This window comes from Nannobrachium achirus (assembly GCF_963921795.1).
Source record: "Nannobrachium achirus genome assembly, chromosome: 17".
Classification (NCBI taxonomy): domain Eukaryota; kingdom Metazoa; phylum Chordata; class Actinopteri; order Myctophiformes; family Myctophidae; genus Nannobrachium; species Nannobrachium achirus.
In genome coordinates, this window is record NC_137824.1 from 4,202,959 (window position 1) to 4,226,066 (window position 23,108).

The 23,108-nt window shown below is 41.4% G+C and overlaps 1 protein-coding gene across 1 annotated transcript in view; it reads left to right on the plus strand.

The window, feature by feature from the left end:
- LOC308301976 (GTPase IMAP family member 9-like) overlaps positions 1–21,114 on the plus strand; it is a gene marked incomplete at its 3' end in the record, with an annotated part of 153,269 nt that extends 132,155 nt beyond the window's left edge. Inside the window, exon 2 of the mRNA XM_080746122.1 lies at positions 20,474–21,114. Within this exon, the coding sequence (XP_080602248.1) occupies positions 20,474–21,114 (641 nt within the window). The remainder of the gene's footprint in view (positions 1–20,473) is intronic.
- Between the last annotated feature and the right edge of the window lie 1,994 nt (positions 21,115–23,108).

The following is a 23,108-nucleotide window of genomic DNA, read 5'->3' on the forward strand; positions in this document are numbered from 1 at the left end:
TGAGTTTAATATGTTTATTCATTGCATGTAACACATCACTATAGTATCAGTTAACATGAGTTTAATCATGTGTTTATTCATTACATGTAACACATCACTATAGTATCAGTTAACATGAGTTTAATGGCATGTGTTTACTCACTCAAACATAGGGTGACCAGATCCAAGCTGTTCATTTGAGGGACAGAAGTACCACTTGTGTGGGACAAAGTGGGATTAAATGCATTAATGTCATATTTGACTATGTACGTAATACAGCATATTGATATGCATCATGTTATTTTAACAGGCTTAAAACATATCTTTATTCCATTTCACATTTGTTTAGATCAACGATGCTGCAGCGGTTCCTTCTGAACATTCTCTCTCTCTCTCTCTCTCTAAAAAAAACATAACCGTATTATTCAAAAGCATAGCCTACCCTATAATGTATTCACATGCTGCTAGAGCAGTGCTGTGTCCAGTGTGGTCCTGGTCCAGTCTAGCTTGTTGTGAGCTCACGTTAACAGCTTCAGCAACAATCAGTGCACCTATCAACACCGGGACATTGATTTATTACTGGAGCCTGCCAGTCACAATGTGGGACAGTGTCTCAGTTTGGGACATCTGGTCTCCCTACTCATACATGTAACGCATCAGTGTGGTATCAGTTCATATGAGTTTAATGTGGAAGGATGGATAACGTAAGAGGAATAGATCAGTGGTTGGTTCTCAACCTCTCTTGTTTCCTGCATATCCCCATCCAACACAACAGTGGTCCCCAGGTTGATTCTTAGTCAGGATGGTGGTCCCTGCTTCACAATCAGTTGAAAACCCCTGATAATAGGTTGACAATACTAGTGTACATACATGATGAGTTTGTTGCCGTTCCTCAAGCTCAGCTACAACCTGGAATCACTATGAGGGTGTGACGCCATGCGTTGTGACCTATAGATAACTGTCTATGTTGAGCTACGCTGTATTCACATGACAATGTGGAAAACAGGCTTAAAAAGTACCGTTACACCACAGGAAGCAGCTGCACTGCAGAGATCAGACTTATTGTAACTGTAGAAAAGGTTCTGTGTAAACTACTCTGCTTAGCTTGAAATGTTCATGTCTGTATCATGACTATTATTCTAAACTACTCACTGCTTAGCTTTAAAGTTACAATGGATGTTTATTCTATTCTTATTTAATGACTGCTGGATCATTAATGGTAAGCAAATCATTTATTTTGTTACTTACAGGATTACTCTGAATAACACAGGTTTTCTCTAAATGATATAGCCTATATGCATAAGAAGGGGCTTAAGATGACTACAACCATCCTGCAAATGTCCTTACAAAATAATTATAAACAGGGTCTAACTAAGCAATCTGACTAAAATACACTCTGGACTAGAAGTTTATTCAGGACACTGCTTCCCATGTGTACAATAGTACACACAAACTCATCCCTTTGTTAGATCACCCTGCATGGTGTAGCTCTACAGCGTATGTAAACGTTGTGGAGGTGTGAACTTGGTGTGAACTTGGGTGTTGTTTTGCATCGATGCATGTCTGTGGGTGCGTTTATATGCTCATTCAGAATGGCATTCAGAATGAACTTATTCTGAATAGAGCTTCATACCCAAACGTTTACATAGGACCTGAATACAAGTATCCCTCATTCCACTGTCGTTTACATGACCAAAGGATTCATTCAGAATAGAACTCTGGGCATGCGCAAAGTAGGCAAGTAGGCCTACTTCAGGTCGGAGAGAGAGGAGAGGGGGGGGGGGGGGTGACATGGGGGGGGGGGGGGGGTGACATAACGACCTCAGCTCGTCCACCGAGGATAAGCTCAGAGCATTTTTGTATAAACAGAGTATAAAATGGTAGGCATAAAACGTTCATTTGTACAACATAATATTATATTAAAAAAAAATGTGAGTGTGAAAACGTTGTTTTATATCCTGGCTTGTAGTTGTAGCATGATTGAGAGTTGTTATATGAGATACTTTAATGGTTTCCAGTGTAAATAAGCTTAGTCTTTTCATGGATCTCCTTTTAGTAGACCTTGTACCAGTGAACTGTACCGTCATGAAACTGTACCTTTTCCTATGCAAACTTCTAATAAAGTCTTCAATCAATCAATCAAAAGCATGCCACTTGGTATTCATTTAATAAATAACGTAGCCTATACTTTATACTGCCCGATTGGATAACAATTAACTCCAAATGTATTTTGTATTCATTTATAATGCCCATATGTCTCCATTGTCTGAAACCGACTTGCAACATTATTCAGATCATCTTAAAATAAACGTATTTAGGCTAAATTATCAGTCTCTGTTTTCTCTTCCCAGTCATTGGGGGCATAAACAAGAAGTCGAAGGATAAAATGAAGTTTGATAATGATATCCATGTAGGCTATAGTGCATGTTCACATCATGTAGTAGGCCTACTTTAGGTCTATATTCCTGTCAAGCGCTTTGTGACTTTATTCTTAAAAAGCACTAAATTGTTTATTATTACTAGTAGTAGTATTGCTTTACATTAAGACCAATATTCAAATATTCATGTAAAATAGCCAATCGCGGTGCACAGATGTCCCTATTGTCCACCTATGCTGTAGGCCAGGGGTGTCGAACTCATTTTGGGGTGAGGGCCGCATTGGATGAAAGGCGACTTGATGAGGGCCGAACCAGCGGATCGGATGGCATGCATACTCGCGCACATGTTCGCTCTGTTTTTCTTCCTGTCGTCTCAGCCACTGCTGTAGCTAGCAGTATAGCAGTATATCATTTTACAAATTGTGTTTATTATTAAGTAAAATAGCTACTTTCATTATTGGTATTACAGTTGCAGTTAGGTACGAGAGATGCTATTTGTTTAAAGGAGTAGTTCATTCCAAAAATGACTTTTTTTACTTACTTAATTACTCACGCCATGGAGACTTGAGTTCAATAATATATTTGTATTTTATTTGTTGCGTTACTAAGACAAAAATGTGATAATAGTACACTTCCCCCCATTGATTCCGGATGGGGACCCAAATGCATTTGGGTCCCCATCCGGAATCAATAGGCATGCATTCATTGTAATCAAGTTTCTGTTTTAGGAATGAGTCTCCATTGGCTCCATGGCATTTTGGGGGTGAACTACTCCTTTAAGAAGCGCCAATAAGAATAAACCATTTGATAATAGAATAATTCAATTCCTGATAGTCTCTGCTATAATTTGTAAATGGCTAAAAAAATATATTATTGATGCAGGACAATAATATTTGTTATTGTATTTTATAATAAAAAGAATAAAAGTAATGAACAATAATGGCATATTCAGAAAATATCTGAATAATAAAACTTTTACATTTTATTATTATTATATTTTTTAAATAAGTTATTTTCTTAAAGAATGGCCATTCCGGTCTGACCCGAATGAAAATTCCGGTCTGACCCGAATGAATTTTCATTCGGGTCTGAAGTGGTGGTATATCCCATTTCAATCGGGATACATTTGTCATATAAACGCTCCATTCGGAATGAGCTGCTGTCTGGAATAAATAAATTCTGTTGCGCATGTCTGTGCCCGTACAATTGAATGGGAGGTTTACTTATCCAAAGGACAAGTGCCTCAAAAGGTTAATGTCAAGCCCTGCCACAGGGCTATTATAAATACAAACGTGCGTGTGCATAATATCGTCGTCGTTGGGTTGAAACCTTGTATGTCCAAAACCGTTTGTTTTGTATTTATCATTTTAAAAATGATTCAAACTACCTCGCACCGCGAGGCGTTGTGTGCTTGTAGATCGTCTGTTTTCACTATTTATGTGCAGCGGCCTTGTATGGTGAAGCAGGGCTTTACTTTGCAGAAAAATGTACAAAATTGAAACTTGGAGATATGAGGTTCCTGCTCGACAGTGATGATATGTAAATAGCATTTGAATAGGCCTATAGCTGCCCTGGGGATGTTTTTAATCACACTGTCTAGTTCTCATAAATGTCCTGCTGTCTTCCTCCAGGTTAACGGGTCCCCAGTAACACATTCTAACCTTGTTGACGTGGTGAAGCTCATCAAAGGCTGTAAGGCTAGACTCTCTTGTCTGTGACTGTTTTCATTAAAGCAATGATTCATAATGGTAATTATTAGATCCTCCAGAGAAATGCCAATCACAACACATCATGATTGTATACAATTGTATACAATCACATCATGCCCTGCATAATCAGCCAAATATGCCGCAGATTATGCAGGGATCACGTGTTTTCAAAAAGGCAGCATAATCGCATATTTCGGAACTACCCGCATATTTCACCTCATAAAATCACATAAGCCCCCGCATATTTTCGCAACTTTTTGCACATTTCGTGTAATTCGCAACTTTTCCTTGCATATTTCTTAACTTTCTGCATATTTTGCACGTCACATATTTCGCAACTTTTCACATATTCCACAACTTTCTGCATGTTCACCACATGAAATCACATAAAACCCTGCTTATTTCATCGCAAAATAAAGGATCTGTGCCCGCATAATCAAGGATTTCTGCCTGCGTTTTTCTGGAGGATCTAAATTATGCATGCTGTTGAGAAAAGCTCGAGAACATATACTGCACATTTGCCTCCTGGCGTGCACTAATGCCCCCCTTGCAGTCTCTGTGTGTGTTCCCTCAGCGGGCTCCTAAGTAATAATATCATTATATCTTTGTGTGTAGGGCTGTCACGATTATTACATAATCGTCTAATCGCAATTATTTGACATAATCACGATTATTATCGTCATAATCGTTTCCATGTTGAAAATGTTCATAGTTAGAGTAAAAAAATTGTGGAAATAGCAGATCTACAAACTCACAACGCGTTGCATCGCGACGCGTTGTGAGTTTGTAGATCGGCTATTTATCAATGTTCTTTTTTAAGTATAAAGTTGTCAAATATGTCAGTCACTTCTTTGTATATTTAGGTTAAGTGTCATATCTGCCATGTGCAACTTCAACAGAAATGTAATTGTCAACGACAAAAACACAATTAAATCGTTAATCGCAATTATTTGAGTGACAATTAATCGTCATGTAAAATGTCATAATCCTGACAGCCTTATTTGTGTGTTCCCTCATCGGGCTCCTATGTGTAAAAAAAAAAAAAACATCACAAGGATGCAACTGGGACGTATCATCAGTGATGTAGCCTGGGGTCGACGGGTGTTTCAGGTCTCGCAACATCATACACCCTCGCCCAGGTGACCCAGCCGGGGTTGATCAAGTCCCGACTTACGTCCCAGTAGCTATCCACGATCAGTCCTATTAGGGAAAGACAGGGTCACTCAATGTGCTGCACCGGAACTACTCTGCCGGGATTGGGGGCACTATTCTGGCGCGTGGAAGAACTAGGCTCTATGGGTTGACTCCTGGCCGGGCTCCTCCTACGTCTCACCAGGTCCTCTCCTGCTCTCACCAGGTTCAGAACCTGTGCGTTGCACCAGACCCCAAACCAAACATTCCATTCAGCTGCTGCAGTTAAAATGGCCCTCCTAAAGGCCTCACCGTGGATTTGTTGGGCTTCTTCCTCACGGAAGACGCAGGCTGGGGCGCTAACCCAACCTGCTCCCGGGTGCCGTCTAAATTCCGGCCGTCAACCGAGTCTCCGGTGATCACCAAACTATTCCTGGTTGTCACATAGTCTATTCCTATGAGCCACTATAAATAGAACTAATAGTGTAAAAAAAAACATCACAAGGATGCAACTGGGACGTATCATCAGTGATGTAGCCTGGGGTCGACGGGTGTTTCAGGTCTCGCAACATCATACACCCTCGCCCAGGTGACCCAGCCGGGGTTGATCAAGTCCCGACTTACGTCCCAGTAGCTATCCACGATCAGTCCTATTAGGGAAAGACAGTAATAATAATAATAATAATATATCTTTGTTTGTTCCCTCAGCTTGCGCCACCTATGTGGCCCTCACGGTGCTGGGTCGCCCCCCCGGCCAGGCCCAGATCCCCCTGTCAGAGGAGTCTGAGATGCTGGGAGTCAGCATCTCGTCCCCCGGCTCGCCGGCCGCAGAGCGGTCCCACAGCCCTGTGGACCGCGTCTCCTCCACCACGTCACCCTAAAAACACTTATAGGATTGGGTCAAAACATTCAAAGACTTGCACACATTTTCAAAATATTTCTCAAAATATATAAATATATATCTGCAAGCACGAGTGCCGTGCTGTGAGCTTGTATATCTATTTTATTTTTATTTATTTTTTTGTGCTAGAGACTTACTTGTTGAAAAAAACCTGTTGAATCGTCTTGAATAGTCTTATTTGATAGTCTTATGTTCCTTTTAGGCAGGGTGTTTAACTGTACTTGTACTGTACTACATTTCAATTGTATTGACTATACTTGTAGGTCTACTGTTCTCCATTTTTGTCTAATAAAATAATCAATCAATCAATCAATCAATCAATCAATCGTCTCTCAGAGCTGGGTTCTGTTTGGGAGCGTCAACGTGTGGCACATACCATCTGTAATGAGTTGGAGCAATGCAGAAAGGTCATCTCTTTTTATCTCTTTATTTTCTCTTGATGACACTTGCATAAGTGGTGCTTTCAGTGCGTCACAGCCTTTAGGGTCAGCAATCCCGGACACAATGCCTTGAATAGTATATTATTCTAGCTGTCATCAGCAGTACAGCTGCTCACTCCTTCGAGTGTTCACACTTCACCCTACACATGGCCAGGAAAACTAAACCAAACATAGTGTTCACACTTCACTCTACAGATTGTGAGGCAACCAGATCACCCAATACGAGACGGGTATACTTCTTTTTTTAAACTGAAAGTATAAATGCAGATGTCTGTCATCTTTATCTTGATGAAAGGGAAATAGGTTCCCTCTTTGACTTCTCTTTTCACCCACGCTATGTACGAGAAACGTTGGTCTGAGGAAACCACAAGCTTCCTGTCTGCCTTAAAAACAACTGCTTGTCTGAATTCTACCTTTCATCATGCATAATTATGATCTATGATCTATTCTTCTTCTGTTGGGGAGACAGGGAGACCTCTGGTTACTGAGCAAAACAATCAATTGAATGAGTTTTAAATCATTCAAACTGGCTCAATTTTAATATATTTTTCTCCATGAAATTCACATTATGCCTGGTTGTCTATCTACATTCATTATTGAACAAAAATGCAAAATGGGTTAGGATATTAGTAACTGAAAAGTTGCATTTTAGACTAGAGCCAGCCTACACTTGAAGAAGTAGCCTAGCAGCCTACCTACCACCTCACACTAGCCTGCCTCTGCCTACCCTAAACACCCTGGAGTCCATGTCTGCTACTCCATGCTCACTGCGCCGGAAACAAAGAAGTAGGTTAAACACAGCTTTATGTATTTAATAATGTGATATCAACCGCATGTTATGGTGTTAAAACAGCCACATTAAAGCTGTGTTCAACACAGGCTATATTCACAGCCCAGTTCAAAACAAAAGGAGACACGATTCATCTCACTGACAACAAGAGTCTCTTCCTACTTTCATTCTGCTCTTTCAACTTGAGAAGATCTGTTCTGACGTCTTTTAACGTTTCTATAGTCTATGGTTTGAAGCGTCCAGTCCAGTAGAAAGTACTGTTTATGTCCATAGTTAGTAGCTGCTGTCTACAGCCAAGAGACAACGGTTCTGCCAACCGGGCTCAGGGGGAAAACTTAACTTCGCATAGCGCAGCTCATCTTGCATGGCAAAGTGGATGACTGAGGATGGCTGTCTCTCTGCCAAGTGGCAACAGGCTGAGCAGTGTCAGTGGAGCTCTGCTCCTGAACATGCAGTGTGGAAAAAGTACTCAAATGTTTTACCTGCTAAAGTATTGTTTATGTCCATAGTTTATGATAGTTAGTAGCTGCTACAGCCGAGCTCAGCTAAGCCAAGACACAACAGTTCTGCCAAACTTAACTTCGCATAGCGCTCATCTAGCAGAGAAAGGAATGAGGATGGCTTTGCTCTGCCAAGTGGCAAAACATGACGGCCATATGACCGTCATGTTTTCACCCCAACCAGGCTTCTAGCGAGGTAAACAAAGAGCCCCGGCAGACTAAACAAACGTTCAGATTTCAAAAAATAAAGTTCTTATCCAAGGCTAATTTGTGTCAGAATAGATGCCGCTCAACCAGAATTACATGTCGCTCCCGTATTGTTTAATAAAAAGTATATTTCTGTTTACCCTTGTATTTCCTGTTTTTTCCCATGCGCACCAACCCCATCTATGGCCACTGAGATGTGGGCGTGGTTTCACAAAAACAGGTCTGAAAATGCAGACGACGATCGTCTGTTTCCCCCATTTTATTAAACAATACGGGAGCGGCATGTAATTCTGGTTGAGTGGCATCTATTCTGACACAAACAAGCCTTGGGTAAGCACTTAATTTTTTTAATTTGAACGTTTGTTTAGCCTGCCGGGGCTCTTTGCCTAGCTCACTAGAGACTATGTTGCATGTTTGAGGTGGAAGCATGACGGCCGGGCATGTCATATAACCGCCGTCTTGTTTCAGGGCTACGCTTTCATTCTATTCTGCTCTGGTTTCTAACAAAGTCAAAGTTAACTTGAGATGCGAACTGTTCTGATGTCTTTTAACGTTTCTATAGCCTGTCCTATCATTAAAGACCTGTCAGTCTACTGTCCTATCAATAAAGACCTGTCAGTCTACTGTCCTATCAATAAAGACCTGTCAGTCAGTCTACTGTCCTATCATTAAAGGCATGAAAAGCCCCAAAACAAGTCTTAAAAAACTAAAAGTAGATACAAATACTGTATCTATATGCTGAAACCAACTGTGTTCAAAATATGTTCAGGAAAAGAGAAACACACTAGTTGCTATGGTGACACTATACTTTGTCAAACTAGCCCTTACCCGTTTTGATTGATTGATTGAAGACTTTATTAGAAGTTTGCATAGGAAAAGGTACAGTTTCATGACGGTACAGTTCACTGGTACAAGGTCTACTAAAAGGAGATCCATGAAAAGACTAAGCTTATTTCCACTGGAAACCATTTAAGTATCTCATATAACATTGAATGACAGACAGATAGAACACAGTACTATGCAGTAGATATGTAAAGAAAAACAAAACAAAGACAGTAATTCTTAAACAAACAGTATATACAAAGAAGGGGCAGGTGAGGGTAGGGTTGGGGCTAGGTTCATTATTACCAGTTGCGAACGGCTGCTGCCTGTAAGTGGCTTTTCAGGGCAATTTTAAAGGATGCAAGTGATCCACACTCCTTTATGGCCTTCGGTAAGGCTTTCCACATTTTGGTGGTATAGCAGAAAAAAGAGTTTGACCCTTTGTTGGTTTTGACTCTGGGTTGAAAGTGATCTGTGGCGCTGCCTCTGGTGTTGTAATTATGGACATCCTTAATGTTTATAAAGTATTTTGACAGGTACTTGGGTATCATAGTGGTGTAGTGTATCTTGTACACCAGGCCCATTGCAAGCTGCTGTACTCTGTCATCTACTCTGAGCCACCCCACTCTTAATTGGTGAGTAGCGGTGAGGTGAGTCTGATAGGGAAGGCTAAGCAGGACCCTAATTAGTTTATTTTGGGCTGTTTGGAGTTTAGTTTTCAGGGCTTGTGGGGCGTCACGATACCATACGTGGACTCCGTAGTCAAAGAGGGGCTGGATTATTGCACCAGCTATGGTCTTCAGTGTGTTAAAATTGACCATCGGGGCTATCCTCTGTAGGAAACGAGTTCGTTGGTTGATTTTATTTATTACTTTAGAAGTCATCTTTTCACTGGAAAGATTAGCTTCCAGGATACATCCTAAGTAAGAGATTTCGTTTTTTCGTGTTATGACCTTGTCACCCACTTTGATTGTGAAGTTATCGACCTTTTTTAGGTTATGATTTGTTCCAAAGAGGATGGACTCCGTTTTTCCCAGGTGAATTGATAATTTGTTGTCGTTAAGCCATGTGCAGATCTTACTTAGTTCAGAGTTAAGTGTCTTCTCAACCTGCAAGTGGTCCTTGCCCGAGACTAGGAGAGCCGAGTCATCCGCGAACAGGAACAGGTTGCAGTCACAAGCAGATGCCATGTCGTTCACGTATATTAGGAACAACAGAGGCCCCAGTATGCTACCTTGAGGAACACCACAGCTTACTGGGAGGGGGGGGGACATGGTACCGTTAATCTCCACCACCTGTTCCCTCCCCACCAGGTAAGATTGCATCCAACTCACTGCTGCGCTGTCAAGACCGATGGCTTTTAGTTTCTCATCAGAATAGAATGATTTACGGTATCAAATGCCTTCTGGAGGTCCATCATGACCATGCCGCTATATTTGCCGTCATCCGCTTCGCGTTTGATTTGGTCAGTCAAATAGAGAAGGCATGTGTCGGTGGAATGAGATTTTCTGAATCCAGATTGGAACTCGTAAATCAGATTATTCTCATCGAGATATCTTGCAATCTGTTCGTAGACTATTTTCTCCATGACTTTGGATATGGAGCTGAGAATGGAAACGGGACGGTAGTTTCCAGGGTCTAGTTTGCTACCTTTTTTATGCAGGGGGGTTACTTTTGCTAGTTTGAAGTCCTGTGGGACATGACCCTGTTCGATGGAAAGGTTAATTATGTGGGTAATGATTGGAGCAATGGTGGCGGCTGAATCTCTGAGAAATCTAGCTGGAATTTTATCAAGGCCAGTGGCCTTGTGCTGAGGTAGGGCGCTCAGTTTTTTAAACACTTCATCAGTTGTCACTGTGGCAAGTTTAAAACTGTCTTTTATGACACCCAGTTCAAAGATATGAGCTCCAAAATGATGTGCAGTGTGTGGGTTATGGGATGTGCACTGTGCATACAGTATATGAGGGATGGAAAGTAACTTTAACTGGTGCTTGCATGATAATATGTAGGAGCATCAATGTAAGAAATACCCGTTTCGTTTAATGGCTACCCCCCCCCCCCCCCCCCCAGCCCGCCCGCCCACCCGCCTGCGCACACACCCGCCTGCCTGCACACACACACACACACACACACACACACACACACACACACACACACACACACACACACACACACACAGAGAGCTGGTTAATGGCTACCTCCCCCACCCCCCCCACCCCCCAAGTCCGCCCGCCCACCCGCCCACGCACACACCCGCCTGCCTGCACACACACACAGAGAGAGCTGGTTAAACATGTTGCCTCATGCTAGATGCAGAATAGATGAGCCTCAAGCTAGATGCAGAATAGATAGTAGATACACCATAAAAATGCTAATATACAGCATACGATTTGTGAAAGTGACAAACGGGCTTCACAGTTATGTTAGGTGTGTTCATATGCTAATTGTGATGCGATTTCAGATCAATTGCTCCAGCCACTGAGGAGAAACGCTGTTTCAGACAGACAGACACTCAGACAGACATTCGCAAAATTATAGTATAGATAGTTGGCCCCCAAACTGTGGAATAAACTCCCTGTCACACTTAGAACTACAGACTCTCTCTTCAGACTCCACCTAAACCCATAGCACTACTGTAACACTCCCCTTCCCTCAATGACCACACATGAAGCTAGATAGCATTTCTTTTAGGTTTTAGGTGCGTGGTCTACCTATGTTTTTGTTTTTCTAGATTGATATTCCTATGCATTTGTTCTGGACTTGTAGGACTACCGTACTGTATTATATACTGACTGGTAGGCTTACTGTACTATACTGTAAACACCATGTAGCTCGCTCAAAACTGCCCTGAAAACTCGCCTTTCAGGAGGCCAGAGAAGGATGTAGTTATCACTTGGCCAGAAGTGAGCACCAGCCCCTTGTTTCCCCTATCCTGTTTTTATAACTGCGATATTATTGAATGTTTTCTTTGCTTGCTTTGCTTGTCCATGAATTAAATACAGAGGGCTGTCAACGTAAATTGAGTCTTATTTGGGATCTTTTAGGCAGGGTGTTTAACTGTACTTGTACTGTACTAAAATGTTGTTATTGTATTGACTATACGTGTGCTGTTCTCCATTTGTGTCTACTAAAATATTCAACTGGTAGGCCTATTGTACTATGTGAATAGTGGAACTCACAGCAAAGGACATAAAAATATCATGCATCTACAGTGAGATGCATGGATGTACAAACATCCATGTTCCATCTCTGTGATAACCCAGACATATTTACATCTCTGACAATACACCAGATGTTGTTGTGGTCGATGAAGAGTCCAGGGAGTGTCTGTATTAGAGATAGCAGCACATTTGACCCTAGCCTAGAGGAAGCCTTTATGACCAAGGTCATTAAATACCAACCACTGTTAAATACCATCTCAGAGCTGAGTTATAATGTAGGTGCAGACTATTTGTTTTTATATTTGGCAGCCTAGGACATTATATCCACAGGCTGGTTGTCAGAGGGTTTCAACAACTTGGGATGCCCAAAAATGAGGCAAAAAGGCTGGCAAGGTGTTGTGCTGTGTCTGCTATAATTGGCAGCCGCCACATATGGCAGAGACGCTGTTACTGATACCCATAGAGTACTGAGTGACATGTCCATTGTGTCATAAAAACATATGCCATGATTTAGTGAATGTATTCTTGCTGTTTCTCTGTTTCTCCCTCATGTGGACATAAATCAATGGTTAACCCTTGGATGCATGACCAACCAATACCTACACTCTTCCATGAGTGGGGTCAAAAATGACCCAAATTAAAATCAATGCGTTTTGCAATAAACTACCTGTACTTTGCTCTCACACGTAACTCTGCCATACTTTTGCCTTGCAAAGTGATTTCAACTTTAAAACACTCACACGGCCTTTTTTTCTGCCAATAGGGATGAGCTGTAATTGTTGAAGCCCCGCCCCCTCTGTCTACTAAACGCGTGCAGCAGCTGTCACACTTTGCTGTCACACTTTGCTGTCACATGTAACTCTGGCCTACTTTTGCATAGCAACGTGAATTCAACTTTAAAATGCTCACACGACTTGGCACTTCTTCCGGCCAATAGGGACGAGCTGTAACTGTTTTCCTATTGGCTGGGCTTTAAACAGCCATAACTCCAGTTCGCAGCATGGTACCGTCTTGAAATTTGGTGTCTGGACTTAGACCACCATAGGGATGAGCTGCAATTGTTGAAGCCACGCCCCCTCTTTCCTCCTATTGGCTGGGCTTTAAACAGCCATAACTCCATTTTGCAGCATGGTACCGTCTCAAAACTTGCTGTCTGGACTTAGACAGCCAATATGGACGAGCTGTAATTGTTGAAGCCCCGCCCTCTATTACAAGTTTGTTGTTTCCACCCGCCCTGACGGTCGATTCTCGCCCTTAGGGCGTCTTACTGGTAATAGTAGTAGTAATATAGTAGTAATAGTAGTAGTAATAGTAGTAGTAATAGTAGTAGTAGTAGTAGTAATATTAGTAATAATAGTTGCGACCGTAGGTCGCAAGTTTAGTATGTGAACGGTCACAGCTTTGTCCGTATGTATGTATGTATCTCTGTCAAGCCTGACGCTGTGGGTTTATTGCTCTGACATCATGCTCTGATGTCACTGTGATGTTTTTATGCCCATAGATGGAGATCCCTGTCTGTAGAACCAGCTACACAGATATGGGATGTCTTGGCCTTCTGTCTTGGCCATATATGGATTCTGTTAGTGCGGTATGTGGCCGATGTTGTCTCCATATATGGGTATTCCCATATGAAGTCCTGTTAGATATGGGCTTAATATTAATGACATCAGGGAACTCCATGTATGGGCATAAAAGGGATTCTGTTAGTGGGACATCATAGTGAAGCCAGAGCGTGAAGCCAGAGTGGCAAACCCATTCTGTTAGTGGTTCCCCTGACATCACAGTGACATCAGAGCATGATGTCAGAGCGACAAACCCATAGACCCACAGTGTCAGGCGTGACAGAGATACATACATACATACGGACAAGCTGTGACCGTTCACATACTAAACTTGCATCTATGGTCGCAACTATTTTACTACTATTACCGTACTACTACTATTACACTATTACTACTACTATTACTACTTTTATTACTACTATTACTTACTACAATTACCAGTAAGACGACCTAAGGGCGAGAAGCGACCGTCAAGGCTGGTGGAAACAACAGACTTGTAAGAGGGTGCGGGGCTTCAACAATTACAGCTCGTCCATATTGGCCGTCTAAGTCCAGACACCAAGTTCCGAGACTGTACAATGCTGCAAACTGGAGTTATGGCTGTTTAAAGCCCAGCCAATGGGAGGGAAGAGGGGGCGTGGCTTCAACAATTGCAGCTCATCCCTATGGTGGTCTAAGTCCAGACACCAAATTTCGAGACGGTACCATTCTGCAAACTGGAGCTATGGCTGTTTAAAGCCCAGCCAATAGGAAGACAGGGGGGCGGGGCTTCAACAATTACAGCTCGTCCCTATTGGTCGGAAAAAGTGCCAAGTCGTGTGAGCATTTTAAAGTTGAAATCACGTTGCTACGCAAAAGTATGCCAGAGTTACGTGTGACAGCAAAGTGTGACAGCAAAGTGTGACAGCAAAGTGTGACAGCTGCTGCACGCGTTTAGAAGACAGAGGGGGCGTGGCTTCAACAATTACAGCTCGTCCCTATTGGCTAAAAGGCCCAAGTCGTGTGAGTGTTTTAAAGTTGAAATCACTTTGCTAGGCAAAAGTATGGCAGAGTTATGTGTGAGAGCAAAGTAGTTTATTGCAAAATGCATTGATTTTAATTGGGGTCATTTTTGACCCCACTCATGGAAGAGTGGGGTAGTGATACAAAAACTGCAATTTCTTAAAATTAATGAAAGGAATGATAAAAATCCAAATGGCCTCATGTCACAAACATGTTTTATGAGGAATACCTGGAATATGAAAATATTTAAACTTTTAATTTTAAAGATATTGAAGAATAACAACCCCTGGGGTCGTTTTTGACCCCACTCATGCATCCTAGGGTTAAAATGTGTGTTTTCAGGAGATCCTGGTTCCTCAGACAGAGCCTTACACAGAGCTGTGTGTTTTCAGGAGATCCTGGTTCCTCAGACAGAGCCCTACACAGAGCTGTGTTCCTGGCAGGGTAAGAGACAGAGTGTTTGGGTAAAGTCCTTCATACAGACATGACGACCATGGAAGCCCATGTTTTCCCCTTCTCATTACCAGTATTCCAATATTAAACTGCAGGCTGCATTAATCAATTATGACCAACTATATATAATTAATATTAATCACTAATATTAAAATAAAATAGCAGTTTGTGTCTCATAGGAGGGCTGTGGGCAGTTCATAAACCTGTCTATCAGTGACATCATCGATGGGGAATCCAAGCTGATAGAAACTGTAGGCTTTCTATTCCTGAAAACTTACCATGTTATAATGGAAGACATTGTTCTCACAATAATACAAAATCTATATATTTGTAGACATTGTGTTAATTCAATGAAACCTGTACTTTGGATAAAAGTCTGAAACATACACCGTTCAATTATATAACATATCAAAAATGGGACAAAACAAGTTCTTAATGTCCAATAATCCCATGTTTATTTAAAATGTCAGGAAAGAAAAAAGTCACTAAAATGATAAAAATTCAAAAGGGGGTAAAATTACGGGAATTATTTGGGGTTAAAACTGTTTCCGGTGGATAGTTCGGCCAAATTGTAGTCCTTTGAGTACTACAACATGACGTTTTGTGGTTTCCGCTCCAGACCGGTTACAAACCCGAAAAGTGAAGTGATCCCAGACTACTCTGAAACATTGTGAACTGAAGATGATATGAAGAGAAAACTGCTCCAGTCTGGAGACACCAACTCCTTGAAGGCTGCAGTTGCTCAAAGTAACCAACAGGTGTCATCAGAAAACCATTTCATAGACAGACAGATAGACGTTTACAGCTAAAGATAAACAAATTTATTGTGGAAACTGAGTTACACTTCCTAACACTTCCAGTGTACCAAGACATCAGAGACACATACTTCCCACAGATCATAACCACACAAGGAGAGTTTGAAAACATGACCAATGATGAAAAACTCCAATATCTGCTGGGTGAAGTAAAACAATGTGCAAACACAGCAGCAGGATGTGTGAGCTGCTGTGATACGACCGCATATTTCCCGGTGAACCTGTGCGCAAAGGTGGGGGCCGATGGGCAAGGAGTGTCGCGAGCTTATGAGAAACAACTAAAATAAGACCTTAAAACCTGGCGAAAACAGTTGCGTGCATTAGTGCAAGATGATGATAAAGGAAATCATTACATGGAAAACATTAAATTAACTTCTGAAAAGCCTACATGGCCTTAAAACATGGCAAAAACAGTTGTGTGCATTAGCGCAAGATTAGATGAGGATAAAGGAAATCATTAAATGGAAAACATTAAATTAACTTCTGAAAAGGCTTCTAAGCCTACACTATAGCCTACTAAAAACTTGTGGAACCGCGATCTTGCCACACGTGAATAATTGTGGTTGTAAACAAGACACTATAAATCCTTAGTCTAGTTGTGGGAAGAAAAGGTTATCATCATGGCCCATTGGCCCTAAATAACTTTTAAATATCTTGCAATTGGCGACGAGTCTCTTACTAAATCGGCGAGAGTGCCTCCCATTCTCAATACATAAAGGCTAAGCTATATTACATTCAACCTCTCCATCATCAGCAATAGTCAGTGGTGTGTGTTCCCCACACTCCCACGCCCCCACCGTTGCGCTCAGGTTCACCAGGAAATGCTGCTATGATAGGACAAGGATATCAAATGGAACACAACTTGCTTTGCACGGTGCACCACTTTGCCAGCCTGTAGATCGGCTATTTTCACTTCTTCTTAAACATTTGTTTTATAATTTGTGGATGTTTATTTTTTATTTTTAATGTTTTTTGTTGTTTATTGACTTTATTCATGAAATTAGTTTGAAAAATCATTGCAATTTTGGAAAATATTTTTAAATAATAATTAAAAACAAAATTTAGGACACAAAATCTATAAAGGGACCCATAAAAATGTGTCTGCGAGTCTGCGACCCACACATGGGTCCCGACCCAGTGATTGGGAACCAGTGGCCTTGAGAACAGGCAGACTGAAGTAGATTTACTTAAGTACTGTACTTTACTTGAGTATTAATTTTCCTATTTCCTTTTACTACTTCACTACATCTCAGAGGCAAATATTGTAGGCCTACTTTTACTCCACTACATTTATTTGAAAACTTTAGATATAGCCTAGTTTTGTAGATTTGGATTGTTATTATTAGCCTACAAAACATACATTAACCACTTCAACCCTAAAGCCTATACGCAACATTTTTGTCATTTGAAAATAGCCCATCTAAGCATTGTGAGCTTTTAGACCTGCTATTTTAGAAATATCTGCACACATTTGAAAACGTGTAAAGTAACTAAGTACATTTTCTTAAGTCGAGGAATTTGTACTTTAGGTGTGAGTGTAGCCTGGGGTCTCTGGTGTAACCTGAGCCTCTCATTTTGCTCATATATCAAATATATGTCCTTAAAACATGACATTTCACCCTGCTGAAATGTCATGTTTTAAGGCGGTTATTACAGTTGAGTTGGAGCTCTTGATGGAGGAAGTGAAACGTACGCACGCACGCACACACACACACACACACACACACACACACACACACACACACACACACACACACACACACACACACACACACACACAGTTCACATCCGCTGCATCTTTTGCTTCATCTTTTGCTTCAACGTCTCGTCTGCAGGTAAAATGTCTCTACTTTATAATGTGAATGTGATTCACCCTGATACTAATAGGAGGCGATAATACACTATAGTGTTATAGCCTTTAAGTACAAATGCCATTTGAGTCATTTATGTGAGTGTAGAATCTTAACCTTACATCGCATTAAGAATGGGAAGGCTACAGAATAGCTCTCTTCAGTGTGTGTGTGTGTGTGTGTGTGTGTGTGTGTGTGTGTGTGTGTGTGTGTGTGTGTGTGTGTGTGTGTGTGTGTGTGTGTTGTTAGCAGTAGACTGAATCTAGACAAACCCATATTTAGACATATCGACCACTCTGGAGTGTCTGCTTAAATTGTAAATTGAGGCATGTTTGACTCTATAGCAGATCTACAAGCTCACAGTGCCTTGCAAACGCAAGGCTATTTACACAATCTTTACCCCTTTCTTATATTATTTGACCATTTGGCTGTTGAAAAAAAGAAAGAAAAAAAGAAAAAAGAACACAAACATTCTTCTCATGTATTAGGAGGACATGATTAAAGACCTGTCCATACTTTAACCAAATCAAAACTTTTGGATCAAAAGGTCCAGTTCTACTACAAAATGACGTCACTTGCGACTTCTGAAAAGCATTAGACCAAATTAGCGTTCGAAAATGTGCACGTCGGAAAGTCCAACTCACCGAACATTTCTGAGATACTATAGACAGGCCTTATGTTTTGGTTAAGATGCTCTCCCCTGAAACAGCAATCTAAATCCCACCAGAATCTCAGCTATTATAACTACAGCATGTTCAGTCTCTTCTCATCCAAAAACATTAATAGAATTACGCTGAGATATCCACATCCTCTGTTTGTTCCAGGAGTAAACCATGGCGACGCCGACGCCTGTGGATCGTGTCGAAAAAACTCTGGAGGATCTGGTCGAGGATGACTTTAAGAAGTTCCGTCGGCAACTGCTACATTCTTCTAACTACCCGGAAGGCCAGGAGCCGTTAGCAAGGGCCACTCTGGAGAAGACTGACAGAATCGACGTGGCTGACATGATGATGCATGCTTATCCCGATCACTACATTGAGATCATGGTGAACGTCCTGAAAAAGATTGGCAGGAAGGATCTAGCGAAGCGCTTTGAAGGTACGGTGAAGAGAGGGTAGACATGTCTACGCTCCTGTGTGTGTGTGTGTGTGTGTGTGTGTGTGTGTGTGTGTGTGTGTGTGTGTGTCTGTGTCTGTGTATGTGTGTGTGTGTGTGTGTGTGTGTGTGTGTGTGTGTGTGTGCGCGCGCGCGCGTGCGTGTGTGTGTGTGTGTGCATGTACATGGATACTTGTTTCAGCCGTAAAATACTGAAATACTAACCACTTTCACATGTCATCTCTGCATGTGGGTGAAATTGTAAAACAAATGCTTTGATATTTGGCAGCTTCGGGCAGGTCCATAAGATGTGTGTGAGAACTACAATTGGTTGGACTGTTTAAAAGGGCAAAACAATGAATGAATTGCTCTGACATTATTGGCTGTCACTTTATATGGCTGTCACCTATAGAATATATATTACCTATGGGCCTAACTATATGTTAATCTGCTAAAGTCTGCTTATATACAGTAGACAACTGATCATGATCCTGCATCGCATCTTTTGACTCTGATATGAGAGAAGATGCGACCCTAACCCTAACCCTGTTGAAGCATATCATCTTCTTGTTCGATGCTCATGTGTGCACAGTGAATAATAAATGGCGTAAACAGGGCTTAATCAGTCCATAGTTTTAGAACTCTACCTTACAGGCTGTTCACATATCATTTAAAAGAAGTTATATCAAGGTAGAAGTGATGTCAAATAAAGAACAAGGACCTGAAGTCTATGTTTATAAAACACATCAGTAACATTGATGTACTGAACTGGGATTGAAATTCTTTTTACAGATGAATCTAGAAGTCATGAGTCTCCAGAGACCGAGCCAGTTGAAGTGTCAGATCACCAAGCTCCTCCGATCATAACAGAGTCTTCAGAATGTGAGTACATGTTGATAAGTGGTATAGTAAACTGAAGTACTTCCCCTCCCCATGGGGGAATGGTTGATATGTCTAAATATGTGTTTGTCTAGATTCAGTCTACTGCTAACACACACACACACACACACACACACACACACACACACACACACACACACACACACACACACACACACACACACACACACACACACACACACACACGTTTGTATACATCACTTTTAAGGACATTACATAGACTTCCATTCATTTTCTGTGGCCTTACCCTATCCTCTATCCCTAAACCTAACCCCTAACCCTAACCCTAAACCTAACCCAAACCGTTATGGGGACCTACTATTTTGTCCCCACAATGTAGGTGGTCCCCTGCTTGTGACTGTGTGAACATGTTTTAGTACCCAAAAGTGATGAAAACACACACACACACACACACACACACACACACACACACACACACACACACACACACACACACACACACACACACACACACACACACACACACACACACACACACACACACACACACACACCTCAGGGGCCACCTGCAATACCAGGGGTCTGTGGACCACCGGTTGAAAACCCATGAATTATAGTATGCCCTCAAAAAAGAATCTAGAACACGCCACTGAGTGAGAGTGATAACCTTCTATAACTTGGAGTCTAAACTTTAAATTATGCACCAATGTAACTGTAACATAATCAACACACTTCAAATTATTAATTCACAAAAACATACATACATGCAGTCTTTCTTTCTTTCTTTCTTTCTTTCTTTTGTTCTTTCTTTCTACAGATATAACAAATGATGAAGAAATTCGTATTGTGATGGTGGGGAAGACTGGAGCTGGGAAGAGTGCCAGTGGAAACACCATCCTGAGTTCTGAAGTATTTAATGCCAAGTTTTCTGCCAAATCTGTGACAATGACCTGTAATAAGGAAAGTGGTGAAGTGGGCGGAAGAACTGTTACTGTTATTGACACTCCAGGCCTGTTTGACACTGGGTTCAGTAATACTAATACCATTAAAGAGGTCAGCAAGTGTATTACTTGTGCTGCTCCTGGTCCTCATGTGTTCCTGGCTGTGATCAGACTGGGGAGATTCACAGAAGAGGAGAGGAAAGTTGTGGCAAAGATCCAGAAAGAATTTGGAGAAAGTTCAGATAAATACACCATGATTCTCTTCACTCATGGTGACCTGCTTGAAGGTCAAACAATTGAAGAATTTGTGAAAGATTCTCCAGAACTACTAGAATTAACCAGCAAATATAGTGGTTTTTATCATGTCTTTAACAACAAAAGCAAGGAGGATCCCTCTCAGGTCACTGAGCTGCTGAAGAAAATCAAGCAGATGGTGGAGAAGAACGGTGGAAGCCACTACACCAACCAGATGTTCCAAGAAGCTGCAAGAAAAGGTGAGAGAAACCAGTCTTGTTAAATGAGCTGTCATTGGAGTAAGGGCCGATGCATACTCCACTTTTAGAGCCGAATTTATTTCATTTCGGTCACATAATCTCCGCAGCACTGAACAGCCGAATTCATTACTTTACACGCACTCCCGAACCGCTGAATGGTGTCATATTGTAGTTTAGACAGATCCGAACCGAAATAAATTCAGCTCTAAAAGTGGGCTACGCATCGGCTCTAAGGGTCGATGCATACTCCTCTAATAGAAAGAGCAGCGTCTGTATTTTAGATGTTTCTGGAACTCATCTCATCTTTGGGATTTATGAATAATGATATACTGTAATAACTTTAAACCGCCTATTCTTAATGTAGATGTATTTTAAACATGTGTTATTATTTTTTCTTCTGTCTTTCATTTTGTTATTGCTCTTGTCATTATATTCATTCTTACATTTCTTTTCTTGTTATTTTCAGTTAAGTACATGATGACCCAGGTAAGAGTTAATTGTCACAGTGTAACACTCAGTCTAGTGTTGTTAGAGAGTTGTTACAGTGTAACACTCAGTCTAGTGTTGTTAGAGAGTTGTCACAGTGTAACACTCAGTCTAGTGTTGTTAGAGTTGTCACAGTGTAACACTCAGTCTAGTGTTGTTAGAGAGTTGTCACAGTGTAACACTCTGCAGTCTAGTGTTGTTAGAGAGTCGTTACAGTGTAACACTCAGTCTAGTGGACAGTGTGGTTTCAAGTTGAAAAACACTACTTAAGGCAATACTGTACAAGTCAGACATAATGTTGTCCAATAGCATTACATCAATTATAACATGACTGTGTTCAACAGGATGATGATGATGGCTTTACATCAGAAGGAAAAGGTGAGCTTTTCTGTCCTGACAGTTCAGTGCTAGAGGTAACATTTAATGCAATAAAGTACATAAATGAATCCCTAGAGGTAACCAGTGAGTATGTTGTTGGCTGCTGCTACCTTTGGTTTACCAGGATTTACATCCTCTATATCTTGTTCCAAACTCATAAATGTACCAGTTGTTACACTAGTATTAACTAGCCCTTACCCGTTCAAAGATATGAGCTCCGAAATGATGTGCAGTTTGTGGGTTATGGGATGTGGGATGAGGGATGAGGGATGGAAAGTAACTTTAACTGGTGCTTGCATGATAATATGTAGGAGCATCAATGTAAGAAATACCCGTTTTGTTTAATGGCTACAGAGATACAGATACTGTGTTCCACCCCACCACCACCCCCCCCGACCCCACCCGCCTGCACACACACCCGCTGTCACGAATGCGAAGGCAGGATGTTTAGGACCCAAATGCAGACAGACAGGCAGAGGCAGAAGAGCTCGAGTGCAACAGCGTTTATTTAGGAAACTCAAAGAAATCAGGAACAAGGCTGACATATAACAATAATCCGACAAAGAACTGAACAGACAGGGGAGTATAAATACACAAGACTAACTAGACACAGGTGAAAACAAACATACAATCAACATAGGGATTGGCTGGGGAACAACAGGACACAGGAGGAGAACATAACTAATCAAGGTGAGGTGAGACAAGGCAGGGGAAACAACTACAGGGGCAGACAGGAAACACTGGGTACCAAACTACAAAATAAGGCACAACAGTAAAACAAGACAAGACTACAGAAGACAAGTCTCAAAGTCCAAGGTTCACGAGCGAAATAATAGTTCAAAGGTACATAGTGTGAAAAGAAGCACAGAAGACAAGTCTCAAAGTCCACGAGCTAAATAATAGTTCAAAGGTACATGATATGAAGCACAGTGTCAATACTTCATGTGAAGCACAATGTCATATGGTTCACGAGCTGTGGACTGTGACAAATAGTTCAAAAATACGAAGAGTGATATGAAGCACAATGTCAATACATCATATGAAGCACAATGTCATACTTCAGTCTTGAAAAGAGAACATAGTGCAAGCTCCTACAGAGCCAAAACGTTCAGTCCAACTTGTATGACCATGACAGCTGTACAAAGAGTGTCCA